Source organism: Olea europaea, chromosome 8, assembly GCF_002742605.1.
Source record: "Olea europaea var. sylvestris chromosome 8, O_europaea_v1, whole genome shotgun sequence".
Lineage (NCBI taxonomy): Eukaryota > Viridiplantae > Streptophyta > Magnoliopsida > Lamiales > Oleaceae > Olea > Olea europaea.
In genome coordinates this window covers 9,792,248-9,812,207 of record NC_036244.1, presented here as the reverse complement: position 1 = coordinate 9,812,207, position 19,960 = coordinate 9,792,248, and the positions used below count along the sequence as shown (strand labels likewise).

The following is a 19,960-nucleotide window of genomic DNA, read 5'->3' as shown; positions in this document are numbered from 1 at the left end:
TTTGTTCAAATATTCATAACTGTAATTACACCTTGATGAGATATATTCTCCATACTCAAGTTCTTCAGAGTCAGGTCTCCACAAGGAATGTTCTTGAATCACAATGACAATTGTTGCTGTAACTCAACCTCCTCTTCTCATTATAAATTTCATCTTTCATATCAAAACACCCACAATGTTATTTCACAGCTTTATTGATTATTTCAACACAGTGCTATTCATAATCTATTTACCCCCACTCCGTCAGGTTTCAGAATCCTTGTAGATAAGTTTCTTTATAAATATACATTTACCCGTGTCTCAGTTGCTAGAAACTTCTAATGACTAGAAAACAAATAACCCTAGATATTCATCCCAGACGCTTCATAAGAGATACCAATTATTTCAATTATTTCATGCGTAATGAAAAACAGATCGGCATTGTTGGTGCAATAGGTTGATCCAATTCAAACCAAACTAGGTCTTGAAGTTGATAAACTAAACTTTCAGCTCAAGGAAATGGTGAATTTTGAGGGGAGGCTGATTGATAAGCCTCCATAGGCTTTCACATTGGAAGGACATCTAGGTGGCATAAATGGTTACATTTGGCAAGCAACAGTGCAGAAAAAGTGAAAGGAAGACTCAAAATTGAATAAAGACACCAGCATATATAGATAAAGGAAGGAAAATTCAATCAATGCATCTAAAAATTACGTGTAAAACTGGAGTGAGACAGCTTCTCGAAAGTTAATCATCGAACCCCAACTGCAATTCAATGTGGATCTCCTCCATCCTTTCTTCAATCCTTCCCAATCGATCTCACAATTTATTTTCGTCACTAGCCATAAATTTTAAGAATGGTGGCTCTAATACCAATTTGATAGGTACCTAATTATGTTGCTTTTGGAACAAGAATTAAATGGGATTGAGCATTTTATGATGTAATGAAAATGTACAATTTTTTTATTATGAGCCGCTACTGAATGTAAACCAGTTGTAAATTGGATGAATTTGTAATACTAATGTAAATCCTATGATGGAATGAAAATGTAAGGACTTAGTACTGCTTTCAGGGCAGGCATTTCTCAAGTAAGTTTGTTCAGAGTGGCGACATTTGCATTATCATTCGTTTTTTCATTCTTTGGTTCTTATCAATTGCGAGGAATGAAGCGAAATACCAGGGTACAGCTATGGAGCATCACAGGTTCATATGGCAAGTATTTCAGGCTATTTCCTTTCTTTACATGAGCCGTTTATTTCAGTTCGTGCATTGGCGAGGGAACTTGGATATCATCATTTTATTGGTATTGCTCTCACCCACACCTACCTTCTCCTCGTTTCATGGCACGCTCTAATGGTGGGATCCTACAAAATCAACATTGATGAATGCGTCGGATAATTTTGCTAGTGGTGGTTTCATTTGGATCACTCTAGACGATGTATTTGTACACTTTTCTCTTCCTATGGTGTTTGTCCTATACTCAAGGAGAAGCTATGGGCCATTCTTGATGGGATCCTTATTGAACATTGACTTGGTCCCTCAGCTTATGGACAAAGGCGTATTCTTCTGGTGTCATTCTGTTAGGACTCCACTTAAAGGAACTTAACAATTGAAGAATTTTATTGAATTTGTGGATGGGAAGTACACTGAAATGAAGATAAAGAACGAGATACAACTGCCCCTTTCAACTCTCACTATTGCCTGTCTATTGCTTCTCTTCCTACTGCTATATATAGTCTCTTATGGAGCCACTTGCTTGTAACAGAATCGGTAATGCCCTCCTTCCAGCTGGTTCTTCTTCTTCCTGATCCTTCTAGAATAAGTGAATCAAATGGGAGGCTTATCATCACCCTCGGATTCCAAAGACACCGTGTCCTCAAGGTGGAAATCGGGAAAATGATGGACGATGGATGTCGCAGTTTCCCAAGAAGCCTCAGAATCAGGGAGACCTTTCCATTGGATCAGAACTTCATTCTTAGTAGGGTGCCCTGCTACATAAGGTCGAACTCCCAGGACCTGCTCCAATTCAACTAGCCACTCCAAGGTATCTTGCAGGTGGGGTGGTATCTGTTGGCAAGTTTCATTTGACCCCAGCACCTTCAACTGAGCTATGTGAAAGACGAGGTGACTAGCTACTGTGGGGGACAGCTCTAATAGATATGCTACCATCCCGATACGTTTCAAAACCTTGAATGGGCCAAAGTATCGAGGCCCTAACTTCTCATTAGACTTTTTGGCCAAGGAACGGAGGTGATATGGGCGAAGTTTAACATACACCAAGTCACCTACATTAAATTGGACCTCACGACGAGCAACAAGTTTCATTCTTATCTGAGCACACATGAGGTGAGTTTTAAGTTCTTCTAACAGGGCATCTCGGACACTTAACTGTTGTTCCATGGCAGAGACTTTTGCAGACTGAGATCCAAAGCAGACAAGAGTAGGAGGATCATGTCCATATACAGCATGGAATGGTGTGGTGTTCGTCGAAGCATGAAACGTAGTATTGTATCAATATTCAGCCCAGGGTAACTAATTACTCTAGCTGCGTGGCTTGTCATAAGTAAAACACCTCAAATACGCCTCAATACAGTGGTTCACTACCTCTGTTTGCCCATCAGTATGAGAGTGGTAGGCTGTGCTTCAACGAAGAAAAGTCCCCTGCAATCCAAAAATTTCTGTCCAAAAGTCTTGTCTCGGTCTAACACAATTGAGCGTGGGTCACCATGGAGCTTAATGACTTCTTTCACAAACACGTGCAACCACTGGCGCAGTGAAAGGATGTTTGAGTGGTATAAAATGACCGTACTTGCTTAATCGGTCGACGACAACCAGTATTGAGCAAATCCCCCTGATTTCGGTAACCCTTCAATAAAATCCATGCAAACATCTTCCCAAATTGTTGAGGAATAGGCAGCGGCTGAAGGAGACCTGCTGGAGATAATGCCAGGCTTTTGTTCTATTGACAAACTGGACACTCATCCGCAAATCGCTTAATGTCCTTCATTTCTTTCCAAAACAAATCACTTGTTAGCCGCTTATAAGTGCGAAGAAAACCAGAATGGCCCCCTATTGCGCTGCAATGGAACTCTTTTAAGAGTGGGGAAATCAAGGATGATGAACAAGGAAGCACCGGACGGCCCTTGTACAACAACTAGCCCTGCTCTAACGAATAACAAGGATGAGAGTCTAGTCCTCTTGCAGCTCCTATTTAATTTTTCACAACCGGGGATCGGCATCGACTTGACTCGTCACCAACTGTACATCCACAATTAGTGGAAAGGCAAGAGCAGAGAGTTTAACCTGTGGCGAGACCCTCGACAAGGCGTCTGCAGCTTTATTTTCTAGTCCGGGGCGATAATGAATCTCGAACTCATACCCCAACTTAGTTACCCAACGTTGGATGTCGGCCAGTATTACTCGTTGCTCTAGGAGAGATATTTCAGACTTCGTTAATCAGAGCATACAATGAATTTCTGACCCAAAACATAATGCCTTCATTTCTGGACAGCTAGCATAATGGCCATTAACTCCCTTTCGTAGAATGACTTTAGTTGAGATTTGGCCAACAAAACTAGGCTAAAATAGGCAATGGGCTGCCCCTTTTGCATGAGTACAATACCCAACCCATATCCCGATGCATTAGTTTCGATGATGAATGGCTGAGAAAAATCTAGAAGTGCTAACACTGGAACGGTAACCATAGCTTGCTTCAGTTTTTGAAAAGCAGCCTCCGCTTCGGGTGTCCATCCAAAAGCATCTTTCTTCAACTGTTGTGTAAGCGGCCATGAAATAGTACCATAACCTGCCACGAACCTTCGTTAATACCCAATCAACCCCAAAAATCCTTGGAGCTCCCTCAGGTTTCTAGGGGTCGGCCATTGTACCATAGCTTCAATCTTACTTGGGTCAGCCGCCACCCCTTTTGATGACACCAAATGTCCCAGGTACTCAAGCTGTTGTTGAGCGAACAAGCACTTCTTTGCGTTTGCACTTAATTGGTGAGTTGTTAAGGACGTGAAAACCAATTCCAAATGTTGTTCATGGGCTGCTAAGTCCTTGCTATATATGAGAATATCATCAAAAAATACCAACACTAATTTCCTCAGATTTTTTTTTTAGCACCTGGTTCATCAACGATTGAAAAGTTGCTGGCGCGTCGGCATCACCAGAAATTCATAAATCATAATGCCCCTCATGAGTCCTAAATGTTGTTTTACTTATATCATCCTTCCAAACTCGAATTTGATGGTACCCCGCCTTCAGGTCCAGCTTCGAAAAGATCTTTACCCCATGAAGTTCATTCAGTAACTCGTCTATGACAGGAATCGAGAATTTATAAGGGACAATCACCTTGTTCAAAGCTTTGTAATCTACGCAAACCTCCAACTGCCGTCTTTCTTCTTTACCAGTAACACCGGGCTGGAAAACGGGCTAAGTACTGGGTTGAATTATTCCAGCGGCTAGCATTTCCCCCACCAACCTCTCAATTTCATTCTTCTGCACATGAGGATACCTGTAGGGTCTCACGTTGATCGATTCTACTCCTTCCTGTAATGTGATCGAATGATCAGTGTCTCGCACTGGGGGCAAGGTTTTTGGTTCCTCGAAGATTTGCCAATGACGCTGCAAGACCTGCATAATCCCAGCGAGCAGCTGACTATTTGTTTCTCATCTTCCTTTGCCGTGAGAGTTCCGAGTTCTACCCAAACCTCTTAGCCTTCATGCTATAGGGCTCTTACCAATGCCTTGAGGGACACATCGGCCTCGTGAAGGAGGGGGTCTCCTTTTAGTGTTGTTGGTGCGTTCCCCATATGGAAGCACATGGTCAGGAGTTTCCAGTTGACCTCCATATTCCCCAAAGTACCCACCCACTGCATTCCCAATATTACATTTGTACCACCCAGTTCTAACAGCAAAAATCTTCAACTACGGTTGTCCCTTACACTTCCGGAGTCACCCCTTTACATATCCCTTTTCCCTTCACCAATTCTCATGTACCCATTACTACTCCATAGCTGGTTGTAGTTGTGACCGGAATGCCTAGTTGCTGAACCAATTCTAGGAACAAGAAGTTGTGGGTTACCCTACAGTCAATCAGCACTACTACTCGCGACCTATTGTCCCTCGCAACTTCATGGTCCCCGGTGTAGTTAGTCCAACCATCGAATTCAGGGATAGTTCTACCTTATCCCCTACCTCCAGCAGCTGCTCTTCTACAAAGAGGCCAGCTCCCTCCCACTCTTCACTATAATCTTCATGCACCAGACGACCCGCAATTCATGATTCTTGTAGACATGTCTCGTAGTATATCTATCATCACGCCAGAAACACAACCCTTTCTCCCATTTTGATTGCCACTCTGCATCAATTAGGCGTCTTACCAGAATTTCTCGCTGGGCAGCAGCCGGTCGTTCTCCAACAGTAATTGTTTTAGTGGGGAAAATTCTCGAACCTCCTTAGTTCTGATCGGACTGGGAGTAGATTATGTTTTACGATTTTGGCAGTAGGCTCTTGAATACTTCTAACAACTAGGTTCTTATCTTCAATCCTCTGGGCTATTTCCATAATTGGGCCCGAACCATTTGGGCCTAATAATCTTATCTCAACCCTTATATTTGGCCTCAATCCATTTATGAACGTGCTCTCAAGGACTTCATCCAATACTCCCTTAACGGTGCGGCTAACTGTTCGAACTCGCGACAGAATTCTGCTACGATGCCGCTTTGTCTGATGGCCAAAAAACTCTCGCATAGATTTCCTTCCTAGGTGGACCTACAGCGCAACAGTAATTGCTGCCAGGAAAGGATAGGTGATCACGGCTCCGTCCACTGAAACCATGATACTGCATCACCGTCCAAGCTCACTGCCACTGCCCCCAGTTTCTCTCGTTCAATTAACCCATTCACCTCGAAGTATCACTCTATTCGGAACAACCATCCATCCAGATTTTCCCCGCAGAAAATGAGCATTTCCAGTTTTCACACCCGCCGCCAGCGTCCTCTTCTCTATTTTGGGGCATGGTAACAGTGGATTTCCCATAACTCTCCTCCCCTACTCTTCCTGGCCACTTCCCTTTTTCCACAATACAATGATTCTCCATGGACTTCTCTAGTTTGTTATGTTGCATAGCCTTTTCACAACTACTGCTGGTCCCGTCTCCTTCCTTCTGTTCAGATAATTTTTTGGGTTGGAGAGTACCGTCATTGCTCTTCTGGTTTCTTCCATCGATTGCAACATTTTGGCCATGCTCTGGGTCAATTGTTCTATTGATTTTTCCAATCCTAGAAGGCGTTGCATCTCCCCTTCCCACTCCTCCATTTTCCTTTCGATCAGTTCCATCCTATTGTCTACCTTCTTTTGTATCATCAAAATCAACCGCTCTCATATCAATTTGTTAGGACTCCAATTAAAGGAACTTAACAATTGAAGAATTTTATTGAATCTGTGAATGGAAAGTAAACTGAAATGAAGATAAAGAACGAGATACAACTTTCCCTTTCAACTCTCACTATTGCCTGCCTATTGCTTCTCTTCCTACTGCTATATATAGTCTCTTGTGGAGCCACTTGCTTGTAACAGAATCGGTTATGCCTCCTTCCAGCTGGTTCCCCCTTCTTCCTGATCCTTCTAGAATAAGTTAATCTAATGGGAGGCTTATCACATTCATTGCATCACATTTAGCGGAGGTTCGTGGTCTATCCAAGCTATCCTCAAATAGATCAGACACCTAATCTCCTTCGATCGTGACACTGCTCCTATATCTATCGTAAGGGAAAGTAGGTAGCTGACTTACTAACTATAAAGGAAAGGGAGCAATGTTTCTATCAAAAGTGTAGTCTCGTTCACCTACCCCAACAACTTCATGCCATAGCAGTAGCATCTAAAATGAGAATATTATCCAATGAATGATCAAACCCATAAAATGAGTGGGGGAGAAACAAGGAATAGAATGTTAAACAAGAAAGAAACAAGCTGGTGAAATCAAGTTCTAGCCAGGAACAATCTGCCATCCATTATCTGCAACTTCTTAAATTGGCCGATCCAAGCTCCACTATTCTATTTTACAACATACATCAAGTGCATCATTGGTATTCTATGCCTGAATTCAGCATTTAACCACTCCCAACTCATCAGCAAGCCTATCGTTGACAACCTCATTGTACCTCAATTTGATAGTGGGCCCATGTTAACTTAGTAAATGGAGGTCAAGTTGGTGCCTCGGTCTTCGGAAATTCAAGTTGAAGCATACAACATGCTGCATATCTATAACACCAGGTGTGACAATTTAGCATGTTTGAGCAAACATACCCCCAGTTTGAAACGACTCAACTTCCAAATATGAAGTCAAGCCTGAACAAAAGTTATAGTAGCATAGATAAACAAGTACATGTTTTAATACATGTTTTAAAATAATCCAAGTTCGGTCAGTGACTGAAAATGCACAACCCAAAACAATGCAATGAAAAAGGTAATAGCAAAATTATTATGTAGTTTTAATTTCAAATAATAAAATTTTCATAAAACTCAAACACGAAATATGTCCAACAAATCAAAGATTGGTGGATGAACCTGCATGCAAGAATCCGATCAACAGTAGTCCATTCAGGTCGCAGACCAACATATTCATCCTCAGAGTTGTTCGCCACATCCATTTGACGGTTGAAATTGTTTACTTTCATTCTTAAACGAGGATTGTCCTTGTATGCCTTAACAAAATCTTTTTCTGACACCCTGCAACAAGAAGTACAGCAACATAAAATTAAGAACAAGAGCACTAAACTATATAAAACAAAATGAGAAAAAATAAAAAATTACTCTGTCGCAGTAATGCAGTGACATTTCTACATTTCTTAGTGAAAATGACATTTTCAGGAATGACATCACAAGCAATTACAGGATTATAATATACAGTGGTTATATTAATCTAAATGAAAAGGGCTATATTTCAAAGTTCAACAATTTCAGCAAAAAAAATTGACTTAAACTAATTACATTACCGGTAATTAATTCACAAAGTAAAATATATACACACACACATATATATACGCAAATATATATATACATATATCTATATATATACATATATGTGTGTATATACACACACACACGTATGTGTATATATAGATATATGTATATATATGTATACCAAACTGTTAACAGTGGAGCAATAACCATAGACGGAGGAAGTACTATCAAACTAGCAATTTCAGTTAGAATTTCCATCCAATAGAAAAGGTGGAAAAAAAGGTAATTGTTCCAAATAATTCAGTTCAGATAATTCATAATGGAAAATCTACCATGTGCAGTGGTATGTGTATATATAGATATATGTATATATATGTATACCAAACTGTTAACAGTGGAGCAATAACCATAGACGGAGGAAGTACTATCAAACTAGCAATTTCAGTTAGAATTTCCATCCAATAGAAAAGGTGGAAAAAAAGGTAATTGTTCCAAATAATTCAGTTCAGATAATTCATAATGGAAAATCTACCATGTGCAGTGGAGGTAGGACAGTCCCTTCCACTTCACTAAATATTGTTTCATGAAGGATTGCTCAGAGCCCGGCTTGGATACATCACTCTCATCTGCAGCACAGGAACGTGTCTCGCAGTCAAGTATTTTGTCCATATCATTCAGAGGGCTAACCTGTGAAAATTAGTTGTGAATTATAATAAAATGACACATAATCTCAGTTCCCAATTCTAGATGTATATGAGAAGTTAGTACAAACATACACATTCAGGACACTTCCAGCTGCCAGAAAGAGGAGCTTTCACTGGTGGTTGTAAACACTTGGGATGGTAGGCATAAGTACATGTTTCACAGCTCAATATATTGCCATCCCTCCCACAAGCTTGACATGAACCATCCCTCTATTGACAGAATGAGTTAATATATAAAAATTAATAGACATACCGAACAAATCATAACACAAATTTCCTAGTCCTGAAAGGCATTAAAAAATATTTTGGTGTGCGTGTGTATAGATAAAAATTCACAGAAGAAAATGCTTATTTCAGAAAACAAGAAAAAACGAAATTTGAAATGGCTATACATTATCTGCTATAATGCATCTAAATAGACAAGTGCATCCGCACACCAATATGCTCAAAAAAGTACATGACACGTCGATTAAATTTTTTAAAATTCTTAATTTATATAGTATAAATTTAATTTTGTACTTGTTATTAACTTTTCTTGTTAAAATTTTTTAAATGTGAGTACCTATTTATTATTTAATAATTGCTTTGAACTAAAAAATATTTAATTTTTCTATAAAGAAAAAATTTGCCATGGTTGAGCATTTGAAAAATGTCGGTATCTAACACGTGTCAAGCACGAATACACTACCTCAATGTCCATACAACATAGATTATCAGTCATGGGCAAGACCCTACTATTGAGCTATAGCCCAAGATAAAAGAAGTGGCTGGAATTTAGTGTTGTTTGCATCTTAAATTTAGCCCCCATTTGGTTCTAATTTTTCAAGCCAAAAATTAATTTTTTGACCGTTACTTAACATAGTCAGCCGTCATTTTTAACAACTTCACTCACAGGTGAGACTCACCTTTTAAGGTAACGATTAAAAAATTATTCCCATAATCAGCACCAAATAGGCTCTTAGTCCATTTGGCCTAATTAGCATTCACAATTTATTTTTTCCTTTCCTAGTGTCTCCTCCTCGCCCCTTCTCAATTCCCTCCCCTTCTAGGCTTCTCACATTCTTCTCATGTTCTCTACACTCTTGTGTGTATTTCTAAGCATTCCTAACCTCCAATTTTTTACTTTATGACTTTTAGCTTGTTTGAGATCCATTTTTGAGTTAAAATGTATTTTGAAATAGTGATTTTTTTGAAGAACATATAGTTAAAAAAGAAGAAAATTTTCTAGGTTTACGTGTAAAATTATTTTATGGGAGGACATGTGATTGAAAATTGGTCTTAAAAAAATAAGCATTCGTAAAAATGCAGCCCAAAAGGGTTTATAAATTGTTGAGAAAACATTCCTGATCAAATATTCATCAAGTTTCAGGACTTATTCATAGTTTTCTTTTGAGTTTACAGTTTAATAACACTATTATTTTACACTTCAGCCCCCCCCCCCCCGGGCGCGGAAATTTAATTCTAGTTTTGCTCTTGTTATCAGTTATTGGATCTTTAACTTCTGGTATCTGTCTCAAGAATGATCTAAATGGTAAAGGCTTTGCCAGGCCATTTAGCTCCCCCACCAGAATTGCAATGTTACACTAGGCAAGCCCCAATGCACAAGGTGTAAACTCCAAGATTTGTGCATTGACAATTTAATGATATGAAAATCTTTTCAATAATGGATATAGAAACTATAGAGACCAATTATCAAAAAGGTTGTACCTCAAGGATGCGTATTCACACGTTCGAAACGAATCAAAGAATTCAAAATCAAACAAAGATATGATTTCAGGACGATGAGGTACACAATCCATTGTCATCCTACGAACTAAAATAATCTCTGCTAAGTATGGCTATGAGTTTACCTTCATTTTGACTATGAAAAAAATATAAACAGAACATATTTACCTGAAAATATTTTTACATTTAAAAATTAAATATTTTGTCCACTCAATTTTCACCAGCTCTATAAAACATTCTCAAATCAGTAAAAGAACTAGTATAATGTTATATGCACCACCATCAACACTTCTAACATAGCGCTGGAAGCAGCAAGGCAGAAACAGCTGTAACTAGCAGTGGCATCTTTACATTAATGAATGATATTCACTTTCATCAGATAGCATAAACTAATAATCCCTAGTAAAAGAACTTCCTTTGAAAAGTCAGTCAAGAGCTGCAAAACTGAAAAATCTTCCTTTTACAATATTAATAAAAGAGGCCAACAGCAATAAGCACCCAGAAGAAATAGCATAGATTCTTGATTGTGTTTATAACCACATTTTTGTGAATAATATATTCATCCAACCTTATAAGTACTTTCCATTCTTACAAGTAAAAAAAATATCTAAATATATATTTAGAACAATATTGCTTATGGAAATTTTTAAGCTTCAAATAGGCAATGGCATTTCTGACATAAAAAAGTGCTCTCACAAATCTATACATAAATACAACTGCAAATAAGTCACGCTAAGTCATTCAAACCCAAAAAAATTGCAAAATCCTCCTTTTCAATATTTGCAAAAGGTCTTGGGCCACCGAAATAAGCAACCAAAATAAACAGCATAAAAGGTTGTTTCAATGTGCTTATAAGTACATATTCATGAAACATATGTTTGTCAAATCTTATAAGTACTTCCCATTCTTAGAAGCAAAAAAAATTCAAACATGAAAATACTGTAGAGTTCACCAAACATATATGTAAGTAACAATACTGCTTATTAAAAAACTTCAAATGAGCCAGAGTATTTTTGCCCTTTTAGAGCCCCCACGTGTCTATATAAAAATATAACAGCATATAAGTTAGGTTAAACAAGAAGAAGATGAAATTTACCGCATCAGGCCTCTCAATTTTCTCCTGACGAGAGACGGAATCAGATTTATTCGGAAAAAAGTCAGCCTCGTCGTCCGATTCGTCTATATTGTAAATGGGCCTTCGATCAGATCGAACCCGAAGCCTCTCAACTAAACTTGCCATTTTCTACACTCTTGATCCAGAAAAAGCAAAAGAAAAAAAAATTCCTTCTTTTTCAACCACTCATTTTTTTAAAAAAACTAATCTGCCCATTAATTTTCCCACAAAATGGGGGCCAAACAGGGGCTTAGCCACGTATAATTTATATAAAAATTAAATTTTTAATAAATTTAGGTTGTGTTTGTCACTCATTATTTTGGAATTAATGTTGAAATGTGTAATTAAAAAAAATATTTTTGATTTACGTATAATATTATTTTAATAAAGAATGTGTAGTTGAAAATGAGTACTTTTGAAAAAATAATGAGAAAGAATGAGAGAAAATAAGTGACAGACAAGGGCTTAATAAAATGTGTGGTTAAAAGTAGTAGATGTTATAAATGTATTATGAAAATTAATTGTTAATTTTGATTTAAATTTTAATTCTTTTTGCTAGTTGAATCAAACAAGAGCTTAGTGCATCATAATCAGTATCGAATCTCTCAAATCCGAACGAAATGTTTATGTTAGATTCTAAAAATAAATAAATTAGGAACCGAAATTGAAAACCAATCCGGTCCAAGCTGATTATTGAATCTTAAACTAGAATTATGGATACTCGACCCTAGAATTATGTGAAATAATTTGTATTGTCAGTTCACCATTTTCTTTAAAATATATTATGGGTAGAACTAAAGCTGCATTCGAACTCGAATCGAGGAATCTAGTTCGAATTTTGTTCCAATAATGACATGGACCTAAATAGTTCCATTTATAAAATATCTATAGTATAAAGATTGTTTCGGGTATTAAAATATTTGGAATGTTTGATGTAAAATTTTTTAGAATATATTTTATTAAAAAGTGATATTTTAGAAAAGAATAATGATATGTGGCCCCCACAAATATTGCAACCCTAATCTAGTTGGCACAAGATGATAGACTAAATAAAAAGTGGAATTAAATAAGTTATTTAATTTCGCTTTTTATTTAATGTCACATTAGCACACTTATTTAATTTTGTTTATTATTTAATGTCACATTAGCACACTTATTTAATTTTGTTTATTATTTAATGTCACATTAGCACACTTATTTAATTTTGTTTATTATTTAATGTCACATTAGCACACTTATTTAATTCTGCTTATTACTTAATGTTATATTAGCACCACCTAAACTACTGTAACTCTATTGAGACTAAATGGCATTACTTTTTAAAAAATATGCAATTAAAAGTAAGGAAAAAGTATGAGCATATGTGCAAAATTATTTTATTAAGAGAATGTGTGATTACAAAGTGATTTGTTAAAAAAAATGAATTTTAAAGATTTTGAATCCAGCAGGACTTATCATTACAATTATTTACACCATAGTTATTAAATCCAACCTAACCCTTACTCAAGGCTGGGGTAAAGCTTGACTTGACCACAATAAAAAATAGCCAGCAATTTCTGAAATAATAAGGCAATCAGGTCGACCAAAAACTACTTTTTCTTTCTTTCTTTCTTTCTTTTTTTTTTTTTTTTTTTTTTTTTTTTTTTTTTTTTTTTTTTTGGAAAGATGTGAATTGAACTCATGACCCCAACTTTAAAGAATTTCTGAAATAATAAGGCAATTAGATCGATCGAAAACTACTTTTTTTTTTTTAAAAAAAAAAATCTGGGGAGATGTGAATTGAACTCATGACCCAACTTTAAAGCTGAACGCTAGACGAGTGGAACAAAGAACGATTTTAGGTGCTATAAGTTCACAATTTTCTTGTAAATTAGTTAATTTAAAATATGTTCGTTGCATACCACATATAAGTTGAATAATAAAGGTAAAAAAAAAATTGTGTTATCTGTTATGAAAAGCGAGAAAACAGAAGAAAATAGGAAGAAGTCAATAAACTTGTGTTTGTTTTATTAAGAACCAAAATCCTCTATTTATAGGGCAAAATCAGGTATACAAAGGTGATAATTTATAGGGCTACAAGGGTAAACCCTAATGAACTTTCCTTTTTACATCACTCCTCCTTGAATTGACACCTTATAAAATATCTATCTTATTGAAACATTATTTGGTAAAAACCCAATGGGGCAAAAATACCAACAAAAGGAGTAAAAATAATTTGGAGTAAACCCAATGGTACAAAACTCGATCGAAAGAAAAAGAGTATAGTTATTCTCCCTGATTTCAATTCTTGTATTAATTCATCATTGCCTAGTATGTCACTATCTTCAATATTGCAACTTTGGTGAAATGCCTCATGTTGTCTTGTACAATCTTCAAATAACACTGTCTTCGTAAGGGATACTTTATCATTCTTTGATAACTGTAGTAACATGATAATTCGAAAAATAGCTTTTGTTGATCTATTCAAGAGTCTCATACATATAATGTATTATTTTGACGGTAAATATCTTGCATGTTATAGACATTAATTACACGAAGAATATGCCTTATTAAAACCTCATTAGGAAAAACCTTGTTGGAAAAAATCCTATTGAAGGAAAAAAGAGTACACTATTCTTTTGAATACGCTATAAAAGTTGCCTCATTAAAAACCTTATCAGGAAAACCCAATGGGATAAAACCTTAGTCAAGGGAAAAAGAGTACAACGCGCATTTACTTCCCCTCATAATAATATCACTTGAATTAGGTTTCAGACATATTCAATCATTCCGGAATGGTATCAAAACAATACAAGATAAATTATCCATAATTACATTTATTACAGGCACATCAAATTTCATGTATTATCACACTAACAAGGAAAATACCCGTGATTACATCCACCACATGATAACTAATCTATTTATACAAGTGTTCGCGAAATTCATTATGTAAAAAGTCGTACATATCACATTACGACTTTGCTTTTTCCATTTTCATTTCGCACAAGTATACACCTCTTGGTGTTTGAACTGTATATCCAGAAACTTCTTTCTCTAGTAAGTTCAATTTTACTAAGATCGCATTCATTTTATTTGCCCAATTATTATCTCGATTGATATATTTCAACGAATTTATTTCGATTCTTCGCTATATGATGCAGTACATCATGTGTAAAATTGTTGTCGACGACCTTTTATTCTCTTGTTCGATTATATTTCTTTCTCCATGATAACATAACTTATTGAGATATCTCAGTTTTCAATATATCAAGTACCTAAACCTCTTCTGAGGTTTTATAATATGTTATGTCTAAATACTCATAAGAGTGTATGCCTCCTCAATGAGACCATCCTTGCTAATTACTCCATTTGGAGATTTTTTTTGTATTAGAATTGAATATCATCACGCTTTAGGTGTACCATCAAGTATCATATTAACTAATTGTCCTTTGTGACGTTNGTATTGTATCGATTCTTTCAGCAGTGAAAAAGCTACTTGATGTATATTTAAAAGAATAATTTGTATTGACGAAAGCGAGGAACTTAAAGGAGCATACAGAGAAAAAAATAAATAAATAAATAAATAAAATTTCCTAAACAAGCTCGTTAAAAGCCCATCCACCAGTAGATATTCATATTATCTACCAATAATGTACCATACACAAGTCAAAACGGACAGAATAAAGAAATTGATATAGCGTAGAATTCCTGACAACTCAGGACGAGATAATGCCATTGAACCATAACTTGCAAATTTCACCTGTCATATATGATTACTGTGTCCGCAGTTGCAAGGTTTATGCCTAAACCACCAGCTCTAGTAGATAGGAGAAAACAAAATCTGGATGAATTCTTTGCATTAAACCTATCTATTCGAATTTGTCTTTCTGCTCCACCAACCTTTCCATCTATTCTTTCATAATGCCATTTCTGAGAAACAAAAGAGAGTATCAGATCACATTTCCAGAAACCTTTTTCGCATATGTAAATTTAAGTAAATAAAAATAATTCACCATTCATACCCTACGACTACAATAGTCTTCTAATAGATCCAACATATGCTGAAATTGAGTATATATCAGAACTCTGTGGCCCTGCTCTTTAAGTTTGACCATCATCTTGTCCAAAAGTTGTAATTTTCCAGAGGATTCCAGCAGTTGCCTGCCACATATATATTTATCAGAATTAGCAGTAGTAACTATAAAAAAGTGAGACAAAAACAAGTTTGAATAATTGAATCTAAAAGCAACAAGTCCATCTTCCCATCTTTTAAGATGAAGTCCATCGAGACAAGGCTCAAGGTACAGCACCTCACAACTTCAACAAGCATTCCAGTAATTCCCATATGTATTCTCATTTTTAGATAAGCAAACCCATTTTCTAATCCATCAACAATAAATATGAAAACTTTGAAGTCAAATGAACATATTACTTGTCAAACTCATTATTGTCCTCTGGTTCAACACCTTCCAGCATAAAGGGGTGACAACAGAGCTTGCGCAGTTCCATGACCACATTTATAAGGGAAATCTAAGAATCAACAAAGTTCAAGTAGATTAGAAGTTTATGTATAATAAGATGACAGGTTTCATTATAACGTACTAAGAATTACATACAAGAACATGTAGACTCACCTGGGCACCACCTTTGCGAGTTAGTGTCTCATAGTTACGAGTCAAAATTGCTTTGTAATATTCCTTCTGCTTACTGCTCAATTCTACACGCAAAATTAGTTCCTTTTTAGGTGGTAGCTCTTTCATGACGTCTTTCTTCACTCCTATAATTAGAAAGGGAAAATGATTCACAGCTAAAACAATTCAAAGCAACACAAAAGAATATTAGAGATTACCAAACCCTTGTACATCTGTCAACTTATCAAAAACCTTGGGTAAATAAGGCCTACCAAAGAACATAGAAATGACAATACTTCCAAAGCTAAGAATAGAACTACGAATGATAATCATCTCATTTGGATTTATATAAGACAGAAAGTAGCTTTATAAGTAAGCTAAAGAAAGTTGATGTCATGGGGGAAAGGGTACCAATAACAGAAGTTACAGATTAAAACTACCAACTCAAAATCACAAGTTTTAGAAACATACTTCTAAGGAGATGTGGTGCCAACATTTTATGAAGCCTCAAGATCTGCTCCTCTTGATTGATATCCTTGAATTCCTCCTGGAACTCCTCTAAACTTCCGAACTGCCATATAAAGGAAATGGCAATTATAACATTGTGGTTCAGATATTTCAGAATTTTTTTCCATAAAGTAGCTTCAAAAAAGTAGCACGACACTGACCTTCCCAGCATCAAGGAAATGCATAAGCATGAAAAGTTCATCCAAGTTGTTCTGGAATGCAGGAGGCCTATGGTTATTGAAGTACAGAACTAAATAGAACTACGAAGTAATTAATGCTAATCAGCTGGCATACAGTAAATGATGCATTCAGGAAGGTTATGCCAAAGATAGGGGAAATCCTCCCCAAAGAGAAGTAAAATAACATCAAATGTTAATTAGTTAGACAGGCTAAACAATTCAGATGCTGTAGCACAGTAGTAACACTAACATGGATATAGAAAGAAGCAAAGTTTCAAAACTGTTTAGCCAAAAATATAAGATGGATTGATATGCGTAAGTAAGAGCAATATCAAACTGAAGTTGAACAATTTTGTTGTCACTCGAGAGTGATATATAAGCCCCTGTTTGGCTCAAATTTTAGCCTTTGTTTGTCAACCATTATACCACGTTATGTTTTCTACAGTACTCGTTTTCAACCACACATTCTTTATTAAAATAACATTACACGTAAATAAATAAAAAAATTCCTTCTTTTTTAACCACACATTTCATCTTCAATCACTATTCCATAATACACTTTTTGAAATTAAAGGGAGCACAAACAAGCCCTTAATCAAATTTTAATTTGAGTCAAAATCAAACGATCAATATTAACCACATCTTTCATGAGTCCCACAACTTTTCAACTACACATTTCAAAAACGTCTATCAAAATCTACAAAAAATCTAAATTTAATCCCCATCAAACACCCTCATAATACAATCAAATACCTAAATGAGATTACTAGAGTAAAGACACGTTCTTACTTCTACTAGTAGATTTATCCCAAGCCCAAGCTACAACAAAATCGTGCAACATACTTGGAAAAAGTAGTGTTAAGTAGGGTATTGCATNTATTGATATATACCTAGTTATGATTATTTACAAGTGATAGAATAATATTTTTCAGGAATATTACACATTTAAATTAATCATAACATATTTCTAAAATATTAATATGCATAAATTTGTGCTTCTTTAGAAACACAATACTGTATTCTTCAAGAATACTTGTATATATTATTTTTTTACTTCTTTTTGAACAATATATCAATATTTTTCTCAAAAATATTGAAATTATAACGACGTGCTCTCCAATAGCATATCATTCTTTGAGAATATTAAAACACCAAATAGTATGCTCTTCTAGAGTGATAAATCAATATTCTTCTCGAACATTAATAAAATAAGGAAGTTGTTTTCCTTTTAAAAATTACAGTCAGTATTGAAGTATTTGTGTTTCTTCAAGAACACAACGAAATATAATTTTTCAAAATGTGTGCTACCTCAAGGGCACGTCATGTTTTATTATTACTTCTTTAAGAACAATATATCAATATTCTTCTAGAATATTGAAAGTTATACAAGAATTTGCTCTTCAGGAGTAAAAATACAATTTTCTAATTATATTTTTCGGGAGCAAGTAAAATATAACTAGAACATTAATAGTAATGTGCTGATTCAAGAGCAAAAATATTTTATAGTAGACAAATATATGAGTATTAAAATTGTGTATTATAAGGGTAAGAACGAGATAATTAATTAAACGATAAACAATAATAATAAACATTTAGCGATGAACCTAATTTAATAAATAGTACTTGTACAACCATAAACCGCAATAATTAAGTGTCCATTTTGTTTAATATAAATTTAAAATTTGTCACCAAAATTTAACTAGATACCATGATATAATTATGCATATATATACGCGTAAAATTAGTATTACCTTCTATCGAATATGAAGATGAATTGTAAACTTACGAAGACAGCATTGCCTCAGAACCTCCAAAAATTGTACAAGAAGGAATTGATGATAAATTTGGGTGGCTGCAACCTTGGATATCAATCGTTAACCACAAATGAGAATTGCACGCGTGGTGGTCACATATCTTGGGAATAGTCAGACACATAATTTAGATTAATACGTTTATTAGTAATATCATGCGCTTCTGGAACAATTAATATTCTTTTGGAATATTTTTATAACATGGGTTGTGTTTCTTCAAGAATATCAATACTATATTCATTTAAAATAAATATAATTTAAGTTATACTTCTTAGAAGCATTGAGTCAATATTCTTCTAGAATATTGAAATTGTAGTATCATGCTCTTCTGGAGCAATTAATATTCTTTTAGAGTATTAATAATGCCGTGCTACTTCAGGAGCGCCAACAAACTCTTGTTTAAAAATATTAACTCTATAAGTGCATGTTATCATTATAAGACATTTATCTGTATGAAGATTTGCTCTTCAGGAGAAATAAGCATAATATTCTTCTGGAATATTAATAATAATGTTATGCTACTTCAGGAACAACAACAAAATATTTGTAATAAACATATTTATGATTAATATTCTTTTGGGATATTAAAAAAATATTGTTCATGTAATGTTGCGCTACTTCAGGAGCAACAACAAGATACTCATATGTGATATCGATCTAAGAAATTTTTCAAATCAAGAAATAAACTGAATTTTATAAAATTCGCTCTTTGAGAGAGAGTAATACTAGAATATTACCATCATATGAATTTTAATAACCATGAATTTTGGATTCTTCAGGAATAACAAAATATTCTTTATGACCAATATGTCAATGTTGTGCTACTTCAAGAGTAACAATAAAATATTTGTAGTAGATAGATCTACAAATAATATTCTTAACAATTATTCCGTATTTGTAAAACTTCATTATTTTTAATTTATATGAAGTACATGAAAATCGATCAAACCTTTTTATATATATAAATTCCAAACATTATATCTTACCATATAGACATGATATGAATTTATATAGAAAAATTAATTACCAAACATGCATTAGGAAAAAGAATCTCTATACATAGAAGTTAACAAAACTGGCTACATCTTTTATTGGCTAAATTGTTTACTAACATGTAAAAGATACTAAACATGCATGTGAATTTCACATATATAGAAATTAAATGTAGAGCTAATATGTGATAGATTCAAAAGACAGTATTAATACTGAATAATACCTGGTAAAAATGATTGAGTATGAATCAAAATACATGAACTGATATGTGTACATATTACACATATAAACGCGAATTAAAATAAATATGTATACCAACGAAAAGCGAAGGAGAATGAACAACCTTGTTATGATGTACATGTATAT

General features: G+C 34.9%; 2 protein-coding genes across 2 annotated transcripts; both read right to left on the bottom strand.

Moving 5' to 3' along the window:
- Positions 1-5,903: 5,903 nt before the first annotated feature.
- On the bottom strand, positions 5,904-11,643 carry LOC111398261 (CHD3-type chromatin-remodeling factor PICKLE-like). Its single transcript, XM_023025188.1, has 6 exons — positions 11,474-11,643; positions 8,725-8,862; positions 8,481-8,635; positions 7,553-7,714; positions 6,499-6,610; positions 5,904-6,323 (listed from the first exon to the last, which is right to left on the bottom strand). The coding sequence occupies exons 1-6, from the start codon at positions 11,615-11,617 to the stop codon at positions 5,904-5,906; spliced, it is 1,131 nt and encodes a 376-aa protein (XP_022880956.1). The 5' UTR covers positions 11,618-11,643.
- Positions 11,644-15,206: 3,563 nt separating this feature from the next.
- On the bottom strand, positions 15,207-16,907 carry LOC111398760 (CHD3-type chromatin-remodeling factor PICKLE-like). The gene is made up of 6 exons (XM_023025842.1): positions 16,773-16,907; positions 16,576-16,675; positions 16,108-16,250; positions 15,906-16,003; positions 15,496-15,634; positions 15,207-15,403 (listed from the first exon to the last, which is right to left on the bottom strand). The coding sequence occupies exons 1-6, from the start codon at positions 16,800-16,802 to the stop codon at positions 15,230-15,232; spliced, it is 684 nt and encodes a 227-aa protein (XP_022881610.1). The 5' UTR covers positions 16,803-16,907; the 3' UTR covers positions 15,207-15,229.
- Positions 16,908-19,960: the final 3,053 nt, after the last annotated feature.